Here is a 20,048-nt window from a genome sequence, read left to right as displayed (position 1 = left end):
CAACGGCAACTATTCCTGTGGGCACTTCTGAGATCTCCCAATCAGGGTGGATTTTATGCTGTGTTTGATCTACCATGGGGCCCCGGTTTTGATGGTGTAGATTGGCATCTGCACGCATGCCTGCAAGTGTACCGACGGTTCCATCACACGTGCCATGCCAACGAAGCACATGTTTGCAAGAGCTGATCAATTCGTCAAATAAGGCCCACCATTAACAGGGCCTGGTCCAAAAACCAGACTACTCCGCACGTTTGCTTTGAACTTCGACCACCCGGTTCATATTTTTCTGTCCTTTCTTGTCACACGCGTGGGTCACGTGATGAGATATCACCAGGATTTTAGTCCAAAAAAAAAAATTTCAAGTGTGGGCCCTACTTGTGATTGTCCTAGATCTTGCCACGTATGTGCCACCCATTCGATTATCTCAAGACTCGCAGCTGATAGATGATTGCAAGCGAAGAGAAGACCTAAACGCAGATGGGGACGTCAAACAGGTGGGGTCCACCGCGAACATGCCTTGAATGGCCTAAACCAAACACCGGGCTGGCCCACTTATCAGATGGCCACAGCTCTGAGAACAATGAACGGCTGAAATACGATGACCTCTCTACTCGACGCACAGGTGGCCCACCCAGTAGTTGGTCAGAGCCAGCTCAACCGGTGGGACCATCCTGGACGCACCATAGACGGAAGCGGATTGGCTACTCCCCATGCCACCAGCCTGGTCGGAGCTCTGTGGGCCCATTATGATGTATTTGTTTCATCTATGCCGTCCATCTACTTTTATAGATCATTTTAGGTATGATGCCAAAAATGAGGTATATCCGAATCTCAAGTGGACTACTTTACAGGAAACAATGTTGAATAAACGTTGACTATAAAAAAACTTTTTGAGGCATAAAAGTTTTGGACCAAGCCTATTTTTTTTACCTTAATATAGGTCTGTATGACCTAATCAACAGATTGGATGTCAAATAAATAGTACAACGGACATTACGTTTTCTGGTCCACCTGATATTTATATCCCTCCGCTTTTTGGGATCAAGCCATAAAATGTTATGTGAAAATGGATGAACGCCATGTATGAAATAAATACATCATGGTGTGGCCCACAGAGCACCGACCACCAGCCACCGGGTGGCAGGGGAGTAGCCAATCCGCATTCTTCCGCCATAGACCGAAAGATTAGAGCAGACCTGAGTCCACGGCTCCAGATGTGAACATTTGAAACAGACTGTTGAAAAAACGACGACAGACCGTCTTTATTCAACACAAAGGTGCGTCGCACTCGTAGAGCCATCCAGCTCGACTCTCCAGCCAGGCCATCCTCATGCCGGAGCCCCATCCGATGAACGGCCCAGATAGCCCCCACGCGCGCAAAATCGTCACGTGTGTTTTGAGTCCGCGTAAACTGTGGCGCACGTACATTGTAGCCAGCACCCAAGTACGCAAGTACATGTGAGGCCCATAGTACCGTAATCCAGACCGTTGATCTGTTGACTCTCACCATAGGTGGGCCACATCCAAAGATATCCCAAGACAGACAGACCCTAGCAACCAACATCAGAACCCTTTCAACTGAACGTGGACCATTGCTGTATTCTCTTCTTATCCTTAAACTACAGTCGACATCAGGACACCGACGTACCAAACAAATAGACCTACGAGTCACCTATCTAGGAAATCCAAACCGTTCAAACAGTGGGCCCCACCACGAAGATCACCTGGTACAAAAATAAGCCCATGTACTCTAACAGGCGATCCACACTGTAGAAATCAACGACGGTCAATGGTCTGGTTCAACATACAAGTGTGTCCCAGTTAATGATCCGATCGACCTGATATTATGAAAAGATGATCTTCATGGTTGGGCTCACCTTCCGCACGTGTGAAATGTTTTACATTTGTGACACGTGGCTGTATGCTAATATATAGGGAGAAAAGAGGAGCAGTGATTAAAAAGGAGTCCTACTTCTTTCCAAACTCCTCCTCTTCTCTTCCCCTGTGTTTATGTGATTAGAAAAGGAGAAGGATTCTTCTGCCAGAGAGATTGGGCGAAAAGCCATCTGTAGTTGTTGCTTGCGGTAGAAGCTTCTTCTTCTTATCTCTCTGTTTTTATTGAAGAAAAAAAAATAAAAATACAATCCCAATCTGATTAGGAATCTCTAAAATCACGATTTCATAACGCTTTCTTGCAAGGAATTCTCCTCCATCTCTAAGCAATCTCTGTTCTCTGTTCCTCACATTTGCTGTTTTATCCATCAACGACACCGTCCGTTGAAGATAAAATACACATGCTTTCTTTTCTACCGTTGGATTGAGGTTGTCATCTTTTAGAAATCAGTTTTCCTTCCTTCCTTTTCATGATTTTGGTTTCTGGGTTTTTTTGATTTTTTATTTTCGATTACAAAAATTCCTGTTTGGGTTTTGGAGAAAAGGCGGTTTTTTCCCCCCTTTGTTGGGTTTGGGAGATTTGAAGAGTTTGGGGTTTCGTTGCTGGTATCTTTGACGGGTTTGTGAGAATTTGGGGTTTTGTCGAGGGAATCGTTGTTGGGTGCGATAGATTTTGATGGGTTTGTGTTTTTTTCGCTGATATCCTTGTTGGGTGTGATAGATTTTGATGGATTTGTGGGTTTTTCATTGATACCCTCGCTGGGTTTGGGAGGATTGGGTTTTTGTTGGGTTTGAGGGTTTTTTTCTTTTTTGGGAAATTGGAGGTTGTATTGCTGATATCAATTTTGGGTTTTAGAAAATTTGAAGAATTTCTGGTTTCATCGCTGATTTTTGTGGCCGTGAGAGATTTTTGTTTTTCCTTTAAAGGTTGTCGTGATTGTCTGAGGAGATTATGAATGGAGTTTTCTATATTTCATTTTGCTTGAATTCAGGCAAATCAGGATTCCTTCTGTGAGGATTTAGTTGCAAAATTCAGTCGGGTTTTGGTGGGAATTGATGCTAACGGATTTGTAGCACTGGGTTTTGTTGATTGGGTTTTCAGTGAGAAGATTTCGATATTTGGGATAAGATGAGTTCGATCGTTACTGAGGATTTTGTTCCTGGAAGGAAGCTTGTGGTCCACGTTGCGGAGAATGGGCGGACGTTCGAGCTGGACTGTGATGAATCGGCGCCTGTTGAGGCGGTCCAACGATTCATTGAGTCAGTGTCTGGAATCCGTTTCTGCGACCAGCTTCTTCTCTGCTTGGACATGAAGCTAGAACCCCAACAGCCTCTTTCAGCCTATAAGCTTCCTCGTGATGACCGAGAGGTCTTCCTTTACAATCGAGCCAGATTGCACCAGGATTCCCCGCCCCCTCCACGGGAGCAATTTGACATTCCTGAGATCCCTGACCCCCCATCCCCGTCCTCTTCCCAGAATCCACACGCCTTGGACGATGCATCGGATCCGGCTCTTAAGGCCCTGCCTTCCTATGAGCGGCAATTCCGCTACCACTTCCAACGCGGGCATGTAATTTATGTCCGCACCCAAAGGAAATTTGAGGCTTGTGAGCAGCTCTTGAAGGAGCAAAGGGTACAAGAGAGGGCCTTGGACACTGCAAGGGGTAGCATGGACCATTACTATCAGATAGTGCATCAGATGTATTCAGATTTTATGAAGTGTTACTCACAGCAGCACCGGTACCATTCAGACCTTTTGGTCAATCTCGGGAGGGATATTGAGAGACTGCGGTCGTGCAAGCTCCATCCAACTCTACAAACAGAAACCCGAAGGTGCTTGTTGGATCTCTTGAAGGAAGAGAATCTGCCAAAGTGGGCAGAGGTCTGCGCCGGCTCACACCGGCAGTTTGAGACGAAGATCACAACACAACTCAAGCCGGCTTTTACTGAGTTGAAGCGCAGGGTTGAAGATCTCTTTTCATGCACGGCTTCTACCAGTATTAGGGATGTGGAGACTATGATTAAAGATCATCACCGCTATCTCAATGAGCAAAAGAGCATAATGCAATCTTTGAGGTTGGTTTCTTTTCCTTCTTTAGCAACTGGTCTTGCATTTATTTATTTATTTTTTTTTGATCGAGAACAAATAAATTCTATTAAAAGTTCAAAATACAAAAGATGCCCAAACTATCAAGATAATGGATAAGATTCCCTATACAAAGTGTCTACAAAACCCTTCCTTTGGGAGCGAATCCATGATACATTTTGGCATATTTAGAAAATTGCTGAAAGCCAAGTAGTATAGAGTGAATTTGGATGCAGCTTGTTAGTGGAGCTGGTAGTGTGTGACCTCTTCTAGCTGGGAGACTCAGGCTCAAGTCCTATTGATTCCGACTATGTAATCCAGATAGAATTTCTGACCTGTATGACCCACCTGTGCTCATTTGACTAGTAGAGGACTAGTTGGCCTGAACTAATGAGGGTACCTTCCATGTGGTTTACAGAGATCTCCACCCCAACTTTGGTTGCTGACAATTCTGGACCCCCACAGGCCCTGAAAAGGAGAACATGATGTTGCCATGCTTACTCTTCAGGACCCCATATGTCAGATTCCCCATGGTTACCCAAAGGGTCCCATCTGCATTCAATTTCTAAACACCCGGATAAGGTTTAAATGAAATAACATTTTGAGGAATCCATGAGTATTCCTGGATAACCCTACTCTCAAAGAAGACATGTTGTTCGAACTCCATCATGAATTTGAGTAGCAGTTTCGGAACTGGTACAGCTTGTTCCATGTCGCTCCATTTTCATACCTGTTTTGGGTTGGTGAATCGGGTGGAAAGTGATACAACTTCATTCAGCTCACTTGACGAGCTACTCCAAATAATCATGTTTATCTTGATCTTAGTCACAAGACAAGCTATGCTCGAGGATTTCTCTTCAACCTTCTCTTGCTTCTCACTTTCCAAATTCCCGACATAATTGCGTGTGGGTATGGTTTTAATACTCGGAGACTCGGACCAACTCATGCGATCTTGTGTTAAGACGCATCAGATGAGTTGCTGGTGACTCTCTCGCCAAGATAGCACCTGCACCTACACGCATGTGTACTCTTACTTGGGCATTGGTTGTGCACTGATTTGTGCTAATTAAGTGGATTGAATTTTTGCAACAGCTAGTAGTCTTCTTATTTTCTCATATAATCAATTTTGACAGTATTCAAAGATCCATAAAATGGAATAATAGAACTTTGATGGAAACTATGAGCTAGATTCTCTGTGTTATTAACTTAGGGCCTGTTTGGAACGTGGGATTAGGTGGTATTGAATTGCATTTGGTCCAATGTAAATATTTCATCTAGCGATTGGAAATGACAGGAATGATTGGATTAATCTAGGTATCATATCATCCAACCCCAGCATGAGATACGACAGGATTTCCAGTGGATTTCAAAATCCCCTACATCTGTGGCCCCCTCGTTGATGCATGCGTTTTATCCACATTGTCCACCCATATGCACCTTTACATGTGACAATCGAGTTGCATATGCATGCAAGTGACTGACATCAGTTGTGAAATTTGGTCTTTTGTCCATGGTCCACCAAACTCAGGTTTCAATTAATACAATGTTTTTATCAAACGAAGAATTTGATCCCAAACGTGGGATGGGATGGTCAAAATACCATTGATATTTCCAAACATATAAACGAAGAATTTAATCCCCCATTCCAAACAGGCTAATTTCATTGGTTTGTATTTAATTTCAGTCAGTTCCACAAAATACCAGAAAGCTTGTCAATGGGTGTTGCTTCTATTGCGGCATCCATTGTATGTAACATGTTACTTTTCTTATTCTTATGACCATCAGCATTATAGCAAGATTTTTCATCAATTTTTGACTATTGTTTTTTTTTTTTTTTTTGTTCTCATATTCTTTGCTAATCTTTTCCAGTTTTAGGGTTGGAATTTGCTCGAGTACTCAATAATTACAATTTTCAGAAAATTTCAAAATCATAGAATAAACATAATATTTGGAACAAATATTTGTTGCATCTCTCTATATGACCTTGTGGAAAACAGCTCACATTTGTAAAACAGCTCATATTGGATGTGTCCTTAGTTGCACGAACCTTACACCCAGGTGCCTCTTTCGCTCTGAATCATGCATCAAACATGTTCCCTCTCCCTCTTCTGAGCCATTTATACTTCTTAACATTTTGAAAGCCCGCTCCCTGTCGCAGGCTTGGAGGCTCTTCTATGGAATTTGCCATTTTTGGCTCCCATTATACATAAGAGGCTTTTACATGGCCTGTATAGACATCAGTGTTTCAAATCGCGCCTGTAGCGTACGCTACGTAGCGTAGCGTGGCCGTAGTGCTACGTAGCGTCCCAAATAGCGTAAATCCTCTGTAGCGTATGCTACAGGGGTCGTAGCGTGTAGCATCCTTAACGTAAGCTACAATGTATTTTTTTACTATTTTATTTATTTTTTATTTTTTTCACGTTTTCTTTGTTTCTAATGTTGAGGAATGTGACACTTGTATTATACTTGATACTTTTAACCTATGGGATTTTTATTTCTTTTCATAATTGTGACTTGTGGTTTCAATTAGACATTATTAATTAAAGTGGTTTGCTTAGAAAGTTGTTGATGTGATAATTATTTGATTTGGCTTATATATGTGGATTGGCTTTTGAAAAATGATAACTAATAACTTTTTTTAACATGCTTATAATTGATAAAATGAATCATCTTTTAGGCATTTTTATATTTTTTTCCTTTTTTTTCACTATTTATTAAATTTGTCTTATTTTTAAATTAAAAAATAGAAGTATCATGTAGCTTACGCTACACGCTACATATTTACGCTACACACTATAGAGGGCTGAGCGCTATGCATCACGCTACTGCTATTTAAAACACTGATAGACATTGAGAATAGCCTAGAGTCTTGTAGAGTTGTGTAGAGAATCTGGGATTTGCAGAATAGGTGGATGTATTCGGGATCATCAGGGTGCCATTGTGATGTGTTTCTCCAGGTTGATTGGTTTTCAAACTATGCTGAGGCTGCTGTGTTCTTGCCAGCGGTCAAACTTCTGACCAGATGTGGCTTTGTGCCAGCATAGTGGAAGGAAACTTGAGAAACACTAAAGGATGGGTGTCTTCAGAATGATGTCTGTGGAATGTCGCTGACCTGCTTGAAGAAACGTGGGATTTATGCAGAGAGGAAAAAAAATATAATTTTCTCGCATGTAGGTAAAGACGCCAATGAAGTAGCTGATGAGCATGCTAAACAGTGTTTTGGATCGTGGATCTGTGTAGCCCACTGTCATACGGTGTTTGTGTTATCTGGATGTGATTGGCTGGTGCCGATCTTGTATCAGTCTTAAGCTAGCCTTTCGTGGTACTTTATTTTTGCTCTTTTCTAATAAAAGCTAGATTACCCTTTAAAAAAAAAAAGAACCCTGGAATTTTGTAGAGTTCTTTTGGATAGTCTTATAGCTTGACTTGTGGAGAATAATGTAGTAGTCTACAAAATTCTTGACCATTTGATGAATGCCACATGGCACCATCCAAGCCATTGTTTATGCTTCTAGAGATTTCTTCTGCCTTAGATATGGGGGAGGGCTCCTCATTTAGGACTCACTCCTTAAGAGTTGTACTTTTCTCTTCAAAGTGCAACACAAGCTTCCCAATTCACACTATTTTGTTCTCGTGCATCTATTAAGTCCTTGCTCCTTGGGTTCTAGTTCTTAGTGGTGTAAGTTAGAGTTGGGCTGAGTCAAGTGGTGTTGGGGCATTGTGAGTGCCGTACAGTTGTGGGTGCTAAGAATTTAGCAAGTCCATGAATGGCATCCTGCATCTAATCCATTGTCACTTTGCTTCATGCAACTATTCATGCATCCAACAGCTTGCTTGTTGGGCACCTTATGGAGATTGGTTAGTATGAATCGTGAGTGATCTATCTGATGCAGGGTGCATGCAACATCTCATAAAATTTTATTTTTGAAAGGTGTGTTTTTTTTTTTTTTTTTTTTGAGAATCAAAAGGTGATGTATTTCACATCTCAAAAAACGAAAATTATTTTCCACAATCGAAGCTGAATTACATTATCCCAAAACAAGTGTAACTAGACTTGTACAAAATCCTAATTCTAACCCAATTAGGAAAACCGACGTAATTAAATACTATAAACCTAAGGGCTCCTAAAATTCTATATTAGAAATTACTAAATCTGGCTAAAGGTATAAAATTCTAACATTAACCATTAGCAAACTCAAACTAAAACTCAAATGCGATAACCTGCTCTCTAAAAATGAAATACCACATTATGGGCACTCAAATTTCTGCGGTCAAGGTTTGTAACTAGGCACATCACAACTGGTGAAGCGGGGTTAGTTCATGGTGTAGAGCACATAATTCTGGTTGGAACAGGTACTCATGGGCTACATATGGATGCCCAAGCACGAATTTATACATTCTGAATGTTGTGGTGTGTGTAACTGCATTAATTCTGCATCCTTTCACTAAAATTAGGTCACCCCTATAAAGTCACATGTGCATCCCATTCCGCATTTCAATATAAAATGCCCACAGATGTAAAATCTCATTTGATGCTGTCTTCTCTTTTATTTTCTTCTTTTTAAATTTCATGTTTGTGATTTTTTTATTTTTTTTTGAAGGTTTAAAAAAAGTTAGTGATCTTTTTGAATAGCCATGCCTTCTGTTTTGGATACATGAAGGACTTCATGTGTGCTTCTACTGTGCAGCAAAGATGTCAACACCGTGAAGAAACTTGTGGATGACTGCGTGAACTGCCAGCTAACAGCGTCGCTTCGTCCTCATGATGCAGTTTCTGCCCTTGGTCCCATGTATGATGTACATGACAAGAACCACATACCCAAGATGCAGGTCTGCGATCGGGCAATCACCAAGCTTCTAGAGATGTCCAAGATTAAAAAGAATGAAATGAACCTGTTTGTGCATAACTGTATGCAAAAAGTAGCATATATTCAGTATATTATCAAAGACATCCGTTCACAGTTTCCAGTTTACAAGTTGGCAATGGAACGTCAGGATGGTCAGTTCCAACATCTACAAGTGGTCCGTGGGATCGGGCCTGCATATAGGGCTTGCCTTGCAGAAGTCGTAAGAAGGAAGGCTTCGATGAAGCTCTATATGGGCCTGGCTGGACAGCTTGCTGATAGGCTCGCAGCAAAGAGGGAAGTCGAGGTTAGAAGGCGAGAGGACTTCTTAAAAGCACAGGGCATTTATATACCTCGTGATATACTAGCATCAATGGGATTGTTTGATTCTCCCAGTCACTGCGATGTTAAGGTGGATCCTTTTGACACCGAACTGCTGGAAGTTGATATTGTCGACTTGGATCGTTATGCACCTGAGTATTTGTTGGGTATGGCTTCTAAGGCCGAGAGACATGCGATGTCAAAGGGTTCTATTTCTGGTGATAGTTGTCATTTGGCTGAATCAGGAGAAAAGTCACTCGAGAAATCTGAATCCGAAGAGCTTCTTGACTGTTGTGAGTCAGTGGAGATTGCCGGAACAAGCAAGCTGGAGGTTGAGAATGCACGGCTAAAAGCTGAACTTGCCTCAGCACTAGCGCAGATCTGTTCGTTTGGCCTTGAGTTCGAATATATGTCGTTGGATGACAGTAAGCTGGATACTCTACTGAAGAACAATGCAGAAAAGACAGCTGAAGCTTTGCATTTGAAGGATGAGTATGGCAAGCATCTGCAGTCCATGCTAAAGATGAAGAACATGCAGTGCTTGTCATATGAAAAGCGCATTCAAGAGCTTGAGCAGAGATTGTCCGATCAGTATCAAAAGTTTTTGGGCGGTAAGGATGCCTCTGAGTCCTGCAAGTCGGAAGTATCCGGTAATGAAGAAGTCAACATGCCCTATGTTTCGACCGAGCCCATGGAAGAGGTCTCTTGTACATCGGCATCCTTAGATGCAAAACTGGCCCAGTTCTCTGGACAGCCTGGTAAAGCCCGAGAAGGCGTAGATGAAAATATGGCTGATTTTTTGGGCATGTCGAATCAGCAAGCAGTCAGTTCTGCACGCAACTCAATGGATTCGTCAATGCGTGAGCAGCATCAGGATGAGCTGCAAGTGGGTGAGAAATGTGGGAAAGAGACTGCCGAGAGCATGGTGGAGCCTCCGAACATCACATTGCCATGTGGAACTGCCGAGGAACTGGATTCAGCCTCTAAACCTCAGGATGATCTTTTGTTGGAACTGCAAAATGCACTTGACGAGAAATCCAACCAGTGTAGTGAGACTGAAAGCAAGCTCAAAGCCACTCTGGAGGAGGTTGCTGTCCTTAGGAGAGATCTCGAGGTCAGCCGGAAGCTTCTGGATGAATCTCAGGTATTTTTGGATGACCTCCTTTCCTTTTATAAATGTGTTTTTTTTTTCCTGCCTCCAGCTTGAGTAGTTTATCAACACATAGCATAATGAGTGCGCTATCCAACATGTGCCATTTTAACACTATGATGTGTTATGTTTTTGCTGAACCTGCAGGGATGCATAGCAACAATTATTATTGTATTTTGCAAACTATTGAAACATGGACATATTGTGATATTTTCAGTTAATTGTTGACAGGAAAAATAAAATAAAATAAAAATCGTGGTGTAATTCAGTGTGACAGTCTGCATAGAAAAATTACCATAAGGCTTTGACGATAATGAGTACTTAGAAACAATAGAGATGAAAGATATTGATGTGGTCCAATATTCTCAGTGTTGATAGGAATGGCAGAGACTAGCATCTTTCTTTAGAAGCTAAATGAGCCACTGGTGGTGATAATACACGAGAGATGAATCTGAAATCTCATAAATGTTCATTGATTTGTGAAGATTGCTTAGACAGAACACCATCAGTTGGTTCTTTTGGTGTTGAACTTGGTGGAGCATTTAAAGAACTAATTGGCAAAATGGCCCCAAATCGGCTTGTGTGAAGGCCCAAACTTCAAGCTCCCTGGGCAATACTGTGGGCCCCATGGGTTTTTATGTCCATGCCTCAAGCCTTAGAAGGCTTCTTCAAAATAGAAAAAATATTTACAATTCTTTTTGGGTTAGTTTTGAATATCATTGTTGGACAGTTGGAGGGCCTACTTACTTCATGTGAAGGATAGGAAGCCTAAAAGGCTAAGATGTCCTTGGCAACTATTTTTAATGTGAGAATGCTTAGAGACTAAGGGAAACATAGCCATAACCCATGGATTGGGATTTCTTAGCAGTATTCAAATGGATTATGTGGGTCCCACTTGCATTGGATGTTTTAGTAGTCCCTAGTTGGAAGGCTAGCTTTGCTGGTTCTCGTAGGCGATTTCTTTGTTTTTGAGTCTTAGGTGTCTTGGAAGGTTGGTTTTTAGTAATTTATGGAAACTAGTCATTACTTTAATTCAAAGAAATTGTGGCTGAGACAAGATAGGAAACAAGGAGTAACAAGGGGTTTTCAATGCCTTCTCTCTAGTTGGTATGTCTTCTTCTTCTTCTTTTTTGTTTTTTTTGTTTTTTTTTTTTTTTTTTTTTTTTTTTTTTTGTTTTATATACGTATTACATTAAGGTACAGACAAGAAAAGGAAGCTGGTGAGTGGAGGATAAGCATCATGGTGCCTAATTCCAAGAGCAAAGGAGGAGATGCATAAGCTTGCACCAACTATCATGTGATCAAACTGACTCATATTATGAAGCTTTGGGAGAGGGTGGTGGAACAAAGAGTGAGGCAAGCATAAGTATGTCACAAGTTTGGTTTGATGATGTCATTTTTGGAATGTCCACATTTCATGTTTAGAAAGCACAAAGGCAAATATTTTCATATGAAAACTATCTTTTATGAGAGAAAACAAGCCTTAAAGCCTATCTTGTAGGCCTTCGCATGGCTACCTAGCAATAATGCATGGATCCAGATTTCTTACTACTAGCTGAATGGGTTATGTAGGTCCAACCTGCATAACAAATGGAATATTAGGTATCTTGGTTAATACTTGGAAGATTGGTTTGGTTTTAGTAGGCGCTTCTTGTGATCTTGACGGTAGTCAAATGGGTTATATATGTATGATCTGCATACCAAGTGGAATATTGAGTGTTTTAGTAGTCCCTAGTTGGAAGACTAATTTGGTTGGTTTTAGTTGGTGTTTCGTGGGGTTTGTTGTATTTAAATGTCTTAGGAGGTTGGTTTTTATTTACTTTTAGAAACCGTTTATTCGTTTGAGGTAGTTGTAGTTGAGATGAACTAGGAAATAATGGGGAAGTGTCTCAAGGATTTCAAGGCCTTTTCTCTAGTTAACATGTCCTTTTTTCAATTTTATTTATATTGCATTGACGTATAGGTAAAGGATGCCTGCTGAATGTAGGAGAAGCATAATGAATTAATGATGCCCGCTTAGAAGAGCAAAGGAGATGCATAAAGTTGCACCAATTATCAGGGGATCAAATTTATGAGTTGCACTGTCAACGTCTTGGGAGAGGGGCTGCAGATCAAAGATTAAGACAAGAAACAAGGGTGTAATAAGTTCAGGGAAACCATCAAATTTGGTTTGATGGTGTCATTTTAGGACCAGTTATTTCATGTGAAGGGTAGGAATTAGGAAGCCTAAAAAGGCTAGAGTATCTGTTCATCATTATTTTTAATGAGGAAAGGCTTAAATACTATTTTGACCGACTACGTAGGGTTGTTAACAATAATGCATGGTTTTGGATTAATTAGTGGATGTCACATATATGTGGTTCTATGATGTAGGATGATGGAAACTATCTTGGGATGCAAGATGAGAGATCAATTTACGCTTTAATTTCATCAATCAACATGTAAAGTCAAACATAATCACATAATAGATTCGAAAATTCAGATTTATAATGTGAAGGTCCTAGGTTATCACATATGTGGTGCACGAAAATATAAAATAATTCTAGAGTGGCCCACTTGGAAGTAGGGACTTCCAATTTAGCATGGGTAGTGCAACGACCACGCGGATAGACAAAGATGCAAGCAAAATTCTAATTTTTTTTTTCTTCCCCAGAAGTAACGAAGCATTCATTGAAAGGAAAAGGAATACAAGGAGGGGATAACCTGCTGAGATGGCGGGCCGATCACCCTCAAAAAAGAGAAAAATTACAACCTGACGGATTGACCACACTACAGGCCCATTCAATGATAAACTGATGCACTCTTTTGACTATGAAATCCACCGAATTGTAGACATCTCTAAAACATCTACTATTTCTTTCTTCCCAAACTGCCCACCATATAGCTAACAGGGACATTCTCCAAACCAGAGAAATATCTCTACCGAGGGAGACACCATGCCAGGCTGAAAGAAGACGATTTGTTGAATGAGGAAAAGACCATGAGACCACAAAAGAGGAGAGCGGAACTGACCAAACATGATAAAAGAAAGGGCAGTGGATGAATAGATGGTCTATCGTTTCTTCATTTGCCATGTAACAAAGACAAATATTAGTGATTATCATTCCCCTTTTTCTTAGATTGTCGATTGTACGGACCTTCCTCTTACCCACCAACCACCCAAAAACTGCAATCTTGGGAGGCACTTTATAATTCCAAACTTTAGCTGTCATCACCTCCTTAGTTATTTTTGTTTTCCTGTCCATACAGAGATGCAAGGATTTCACTGAAAATAGTCCCTTTATGTCGGGTCTCCAAACGAGCTCGTCATTTTGAAGAAAATCTGGTTTACATTTGCCAATGCGATCAAGTAAGGCAGCAAATTCTTCTATTTCCCAATCATATAAGTTCCTTCTGCATGGCGGATACCAAACGACATCCTTACCTCGCATGGAGTAACAATGAGCAACCACGATGGAGGAGTTGGGAGCCAGATGGTATATAGAAGGGAAATCATCTTTCAAAACCGTAACCTACCCAGATATCCTCCCAAAATCGAGTTTTATCTCCATTGCCAATAGAATGGCCGATACTCCTATGAACTTCCTTTTTAGAGCACAACACGCCTCTCCATAATGCTGAGGCTCTATATGAAGAAGAATTTTTAGTCCACCAACCCTTTGCCGAGCGCCCATATTTGCATTTGATCAAAATGTTCCAGAGAGATCCATTTTCTATACCAAGTCTCCACCACCACTTGCCTATCCGATTCATAATTTTGAGATTTCTAACTCCTACTCCCCCTTCTTGAATTTGCTGACAAACCTCCTTCCAATCCACCATATGAAATTTCTTCTTTTTCACCGTCCCATGCCAAAGAAAGTCACACCTTTGTCTTTCTAAGATACCAAGAATCTTAGCCGGGCATTTGAAAAGGGACATAAAATATAGGGGAAGATTAGAAAGTGCTGCTTTGATCAAAGTAAGGAGACCTAGAGATAGATATCTACATTTCCACCTGGCTAAATATGATTCAAACCTATCGATTATTTTTTCTCATAAAACCATCGGGGGTTTACCCACGCATAAAGGAAGCCCAACAAAATTGGTCGGAAGAGATCCTGGTGCACAGTCAAAAAAATCAGCGAATACACTGGATTCAGCTTCATCCATATTCACGCCAATCATCAACAACTTTTTCAAATTAACTTTGAGGCCCGAAACCGCTTCGAAGCAACGGATAGTAGTACGAAGATTGCTGACTTTGTTAAGATCTGCTTCACAAAAAAGAAGGGTATCGTCTGCGAATTGAATATGTGATATGGGGGAGTCCATGCCTTTTACCTTAAAGCCGCCGATAATGCCTTCTGATTGACCTTTGCTCAACATACTTGCAAGGGCCTCCCCCACAATAAGGAATAAGAAGGGGGATAGCGGATCTCCTTGACGCTCACGCCTTGAACTCTGAAAAAAGCCTTTAGGGGAACCATTTATAAGAATTGAAAAGAATGCTGACCTGATACATTCCTTCATCCAAGAAATCCATTTGATCACAAAACCCATCCCCAGAAGCATATATTGGAGGAAATTCCAATCGACATGGTCGTAGGCCTTTTCTAAATCAAGTTTACATAAGAGGCCCTTGGATCCAGATTTATGACTTGAATTGAGACATTCGAAGGCAATGAGAGCATTGTCGATGATTTGTCTTCCCGGAATAAACGCACTTTGATTTTGAGAAATGATCTTACCTAAAACCCCCTTCAACCGAGAAGCTAGTACTTTGGCCAAAATTTTGTAGGGCCCACCGAGAAGACTAATCGGTTTGAAATCTTGCAAAGAATCTGCTCCCTGAATTTTTGGGATAAGCACAATGAAGGACGCCCCAAGCAATTTGGACAATCGACCTCTATCGTGCAATTCCTTGACAAATCCAATACGTCTCCCTAAATAGTTTCCCAAAAATGCTGGAAAAACAGGATCGGAAAACCATCAAGACCGAGGGCCTTGTCTCCTCCCAACGCCTGCATTGCATCTTTAACCTCCTCTATCATGAACTTAGATTCAAGGAATGATGCTTCCAAGTCAGAAATACGATTAAAGGAGAGGTCTAGATTTGGTCTGTGCCAATCTTCTGCCTGAAGGAGATTTCTGAAAAAAGAAATAGCCTCTTCGGAAATAAGATGCTTGTCTTTGATGCGCACCCCATTCACCAACAAGCTACTAATCTTGTTAACTCTAGCCCGAGCGCTGGCCGTACTATGAAAATATTTGGTATTTTTGTCGCCTTCCTTTATCCATTTACTTCTAAATTTCTGCATCCAAGAGATCTCATCTTCGATCACCCTAGCCGAGTAATCTTGGACTAGCTGAGCTCTTCCGGACCAGGTTGCACTATCGATCGGAATGTCTTCAGCCACAGTATCTATAGACTGGATTTCAGCAAGGAAAGCATCTGTTTCTTCTTGTCTTTTACGAAGATCAACCTTCTTCCACCCTTTTATCTTCTCCTTCAGCATATTCAGCTTTTTACCTAATCTGTACCTTGCATAGCCATCAACCTTAAAACCTTTCCACCAATTTGTAATGAGCTGCTGAAATCCTTTGATCTTCGGCCATGATATATCAAATCTGTACGGTTTCAGGGCTTGATTTTCCTCCTCCATTGAAAGAATAAGCGGACTGTGATCAGATGTGGGACGAGGCAGAGCAGATTGCGAGAGCATAGGGAACGCATCGATCCAATCACCTGAAACAAGAAATCTATCCAACCGCGCAAGAATCGGATCCGATCTCTGATTAGACCAGGTAAATCTTGAACCGCTCAGGGTGAGATCCACCAATTCTTGGTTGTCGATCTAGCGAGAGAAGGAACGCATTGTTGAAGAGACTCTGCCAGCATTGGATTTCTCCTCCGCATATCGCGTAATGTTAAAATCGCCTCCGGTGCACCAGGGACCATCGAATATTTGTTTGATTGCATTTAATTCATCCCAAAAAGCAAAGAAAGGAGGAAATGAGGGTCCCGCATGAGATCCTGTGATGGCGAGATCCTGTGATACTGGGAACGGCGAGAACCCGTTGCTGGCGTGATCGCGAGATACCGGGAATGGCGAGATCCCGGTAATGGTGAGATCGGAAAGAGGAGAGATACTGATAGAGGCGAGATTCCAGAAAATACAGATATCAGCGACCCTGCCCGAGATTCTTTGCAGAGCAAGGCAGACCCAGGGGATTGGCATCAGGTTAATCGAATCAAAGATGAAGGCAAAATGGTCGCTTCAAAGGGTAGAAGCTACGCTAGCTATCCAACTCTCTTCGTCAAGGGCTAGCCAGCGAGATGGCTTCCTATTAACATTTTAAGAGTGTTCGGACGCGCTGGAGCTGTTATGGATGTGGTGATGCCTAGGGATAGAACAAGTGGTAAATACAGAGGATTCGCGTTGGTGAGAATGGGCTCCGAAGTTGAACTTGTCAGGGCTGTTGAAATGCTCCATGGCGAAAGTTTTGGAGGGGAGAAAATTCTAGTCCAAATAGCTAGGTTCGTTCCTGAACATAGCGATAAGAAGAGAGTCCCCCGAAAATCGACGAATCATAGTGTTATGGCTCAAACAAATACGCAGAATCAATGGAGGCAAGATAGGGCTATTCAAAAATCAGGAGGATCCTTCAAGGAGGCGCTTCTAAATTCTATAAGGCCCCCACAACAATTTGAAAGCACCAATCAGATAAACAGAAAAGAGAATAATAAGAAGAACCAAACTCTCGATCATGTGTTAGAACTGCTTCGATCTGAATATGTTCTGAACATTTCGCAAGACCGACTGGAAAAATCTAGGGGGGAATTACAGGACTCAATGGTGGTGATAACAAAAGAAGGCACTTCCATTCCTCGAGTGAGGAGATGGATAGATGAATGCTGTAACATGAAACCAGAGAATTACTCCATCAAACCTATTGGCTACAACGAACTCTAGATTAGAGTCTGCCCGAGAGTTAACCCGGACACACTTGTCATGGCTGGAGCGTTATTTTCAGATGGGCCGGTAGTTCGGATCCGGAGGTGGGATGAATTTTCTATGTTTGGGATGGAAGATGTTTGGTTTCTCATTTGGGCGAGTCCTTTGGAGCTATGGTACGATGAATTCTTCACGGAAGTAGCATCATGCTTAGGGTTTTTCATTGAGTTAGATCCCAAAACGATAATCGGTGAAGAGATAGGCGTCATTAGAGTTCGTGTAAGAAGAAAGAAGGGGGACTTTCTCCCTCCTCATATTCAGGTCATGGCTGATAGCAGAAAGATATTACTGCCAATCCAAAGGGAGATGAAAAACGATCCAATTCCAAGTTGGGGAGATCTGTGGAGAAGTATCAGTTCGCACATTGCCAGAGAAGATGGCAGTGGCAGGGGTGCAGGTTGATATACGAGCCCCGTGCTCCGCTGGAACACCAAAACATAGTCATATCCCGCCAGCTTGTACCCATACTGATAGCGTTTGAAACACACCTCAGTGTCTGACGCTTGTATCGGAAGTTACCGACAGCAACTTTTTTAATCAAAATATCGTCTCGCGAGTTTCCGATTTGATTGCGTGGAAGGATATGGCTCTTCCACGTCTCCCAAGGGAAGCAACTTATTTGAGAGAGTCAGAGGGTAATAAACTCGGACAGCGGACAGGGATATGTGGCATCATCGGGAACGCTATTGAAGGGTCCAGAGAGCTTTGCTCATTCAGTCGGGTTGGGTCGCGAGGTCGGGTTTGCTTCAGGTCCCTTTGGAAACGAAAAGTTTAATCTCAACCTTTCGTTAAATCGCAAACCCATTCACGACCGCTGTTTGGTGAACTACCCAGTAGCTTCAATAGCGGATAGCTCTGAGATATCCTTTCATGCGAGAGAAAATCTCATCCCTTTCAATTCTCGGGCATTTTGGAAGGTCACGCAAGAGTCGAAAGGAGCCAACGGTTCGGAAAATTGTGAGAGCCAATTTCCTGCTTCTACTCGGGTCACGAAGATGAAGCCGGATCTGATTCCGACAACGCTTCATATTTCTCGGAGAATTCGGTCTCTCCAGTTTCTCTCTCCTCTTCCCCTCTATCTCCTAAGGATGGATTCTCTGATCAGGCACTCACGATTCTATTCCAGGAAGAATCAGGACAAGGGATTATAGAGGTTGAACCATTGTAGATCTGCATCGAAACTTCAGCAGAACAGATGGGCCCTCAGGCTCAGAATTCGGAAATTGATGGTCATAGGGCCAAATTGATCAAAATCATTAGAAAAAAGAAATGGATTAGAGATGCAATAGGCCATGCTGGTAGATCCATTGGGCTATCATTTGGGGATTGACCTGAGGATTACTTAACTTTGTTTTAGTGTGTCGAGAATCGTGGAAGACCTTTAATAGAATCAAGATCTCCCAGGAGTCGCCTTTCCAGATCACGCAGTAACAGAGAGCTACAACGGCCGGCCCTCAGCTCAGGTACGATCACAGAGGGCAAGGCAGATAAAGCACGTAAGGGTAGTCGCGGCAGATCAGTTCCTCAATGAAGATTTTCTCTTGTAATGTCAGAGGAGTGGGGTCCAGTCAGAAAAGAAGGCTCATTAAGGAAGCCCGTGGCAGAAGTAAGGCAAATATAGTCTGTTTTCAGGAAACTAAAGTCAATCTATTTACAGATTCCTTGTTGGGATCCCAATGGAAAGCTAAAGATGCCAAATGGGTGTGCCGTGAAGCTATAAGTAATGCAGGAGGCATTCTGATAGCTTGGAAATCCTCTCAGTGGATGCTCCAGAGAAGTTGGGTTGGTGAATATTCGGTTTCAATAATTCTGCAAGATCAATCTTCAGATTTTAGATGCCTGATTTCTTCTGTTTATGGTCCAGTTATTGTGGCCAATAGGCATGATTTTTGGGAGGAGCTGAATTCTGTTAGACAGTACTTCAATGGCATATGGTGTATAACAGGAGATTTTAACATCACTAGATATGCAGAAGAAAAATCGAATGGCAGAAGAGTTACTTCAGGAATGCGAGCTTTCTCGAGCTGGATTGATGAGCAAGAGTTAGTTGATCTTCCGCTTCATGGTTCTAAATTCACTTGGACCAATTGTAGAATGAATCCAATCTTCTCTAGATTGGACCAATTTTTGTCCCTAGATTGGCTGGAAGCTTTCCCCTGCACCCTTCAATTAGCTCTCCCAAGAACGATGTCTGACCATTGTCCAGTATGTCTTTCAGTTGAGGGGCAGAACTGGGGCCCGAAACCTTTCAGGTTTGAGATCTCTTGGCTTAAGATCAAAAGGTTCCACTAGAAAATCGTCGACTGGTGGAATGAATGTCAGGTGGATGGTTTTGCAGGTTATAAGCTATGCAGTAAACTCAGATTTCTAAAGGAAAAAATTAAAGCTTGGAGATAGCAGGACCAATACATAAGGGAAGCAGAAACAAATTCGATTCTAGCAGAGCTGCAATCGATTGATACATGAGCTGAAGATGGGGCGATGTCTTCAGAAATTCTTGCCAGGAGAATCCAACTTATTCAATCTCTGTCAGCTAGGGTTCTTCAAAAAGAAGTTTACTGGAAACAAAGATCTTTGGCCAAATGGATTAAGGCGACAAGAACACGAAATTCTTTCACAACATTGCTAGTATGCGGGCAAGATGCAATAAGATAAGCAACATAGTCGTTAATGATGTCATTACTGAGGGCAGAGAAAATTGCGGAAGAGACCATTTCGTTTTTCAGTTCGTTGCTCAAGAAAGATGAATGGGAGAG

At 41.9% G+C, this 20,048-nt stretch overlaps 1 protein-coding gene and 1 long non-coding RNA gene across 2 annotated transcripts in view; both read left to right on the top strand.

The window, feature by feature from the left end:
- Positions 1–1,979: 1,979 nt before the first annotated feature.
- Positions 1,980–20,048, top strand: part of LOC131256917 (autophagy-related protein 11) — a 32,194-nt gene continuing 14,125 nt past the window's right edge. The window contains exons 1-2 of the mRNA XM_058258020.1: positions 1,980–3,969; positions 8,668–10,288. Coding sequence (XP_058114003.1) covers positions 3,023–3,969; positions 8,668–10,288 — 2,568 coding nt within the window. The 5' untranslated portion in view covers positions 1,980–3,022. The remainder of the gene's footprint in view (positions 3,970–8,667; positions 10,289–20,048) is intronic.
- LOC131256918 (uncharacterized) lies at positions 10,298–11,636 on the top strand. The gene is made up of 2 exons (XR_009177014.1): positions 10,298–11,401; positions 11,498–11,636. It is a non-coding gene; the product is annotated as an uncharacterized LOC131256918 (long non-coding RNA).

This window comes from Magnolia sinica, chromosome 9, assembly GCF_029962835.1.
Source record: "Magnolia sinica isolate HGM2019 chromosome 9, MsV1, whole genome shotgun sequence".
In the NCBI taxonomy this organism is placed as follows: Eukaryota; Viridiplantae; Streptophyta; class Magnoliopsida; order Magnoliales; family Magnoliaceae; genus Magnolia; species Magnolia sinica.
The sequence above is the reverse complement of the archived record's forward strand: the minus strand, read 5'-3'. Positions and strand labels throughout refer to the sequence as shown.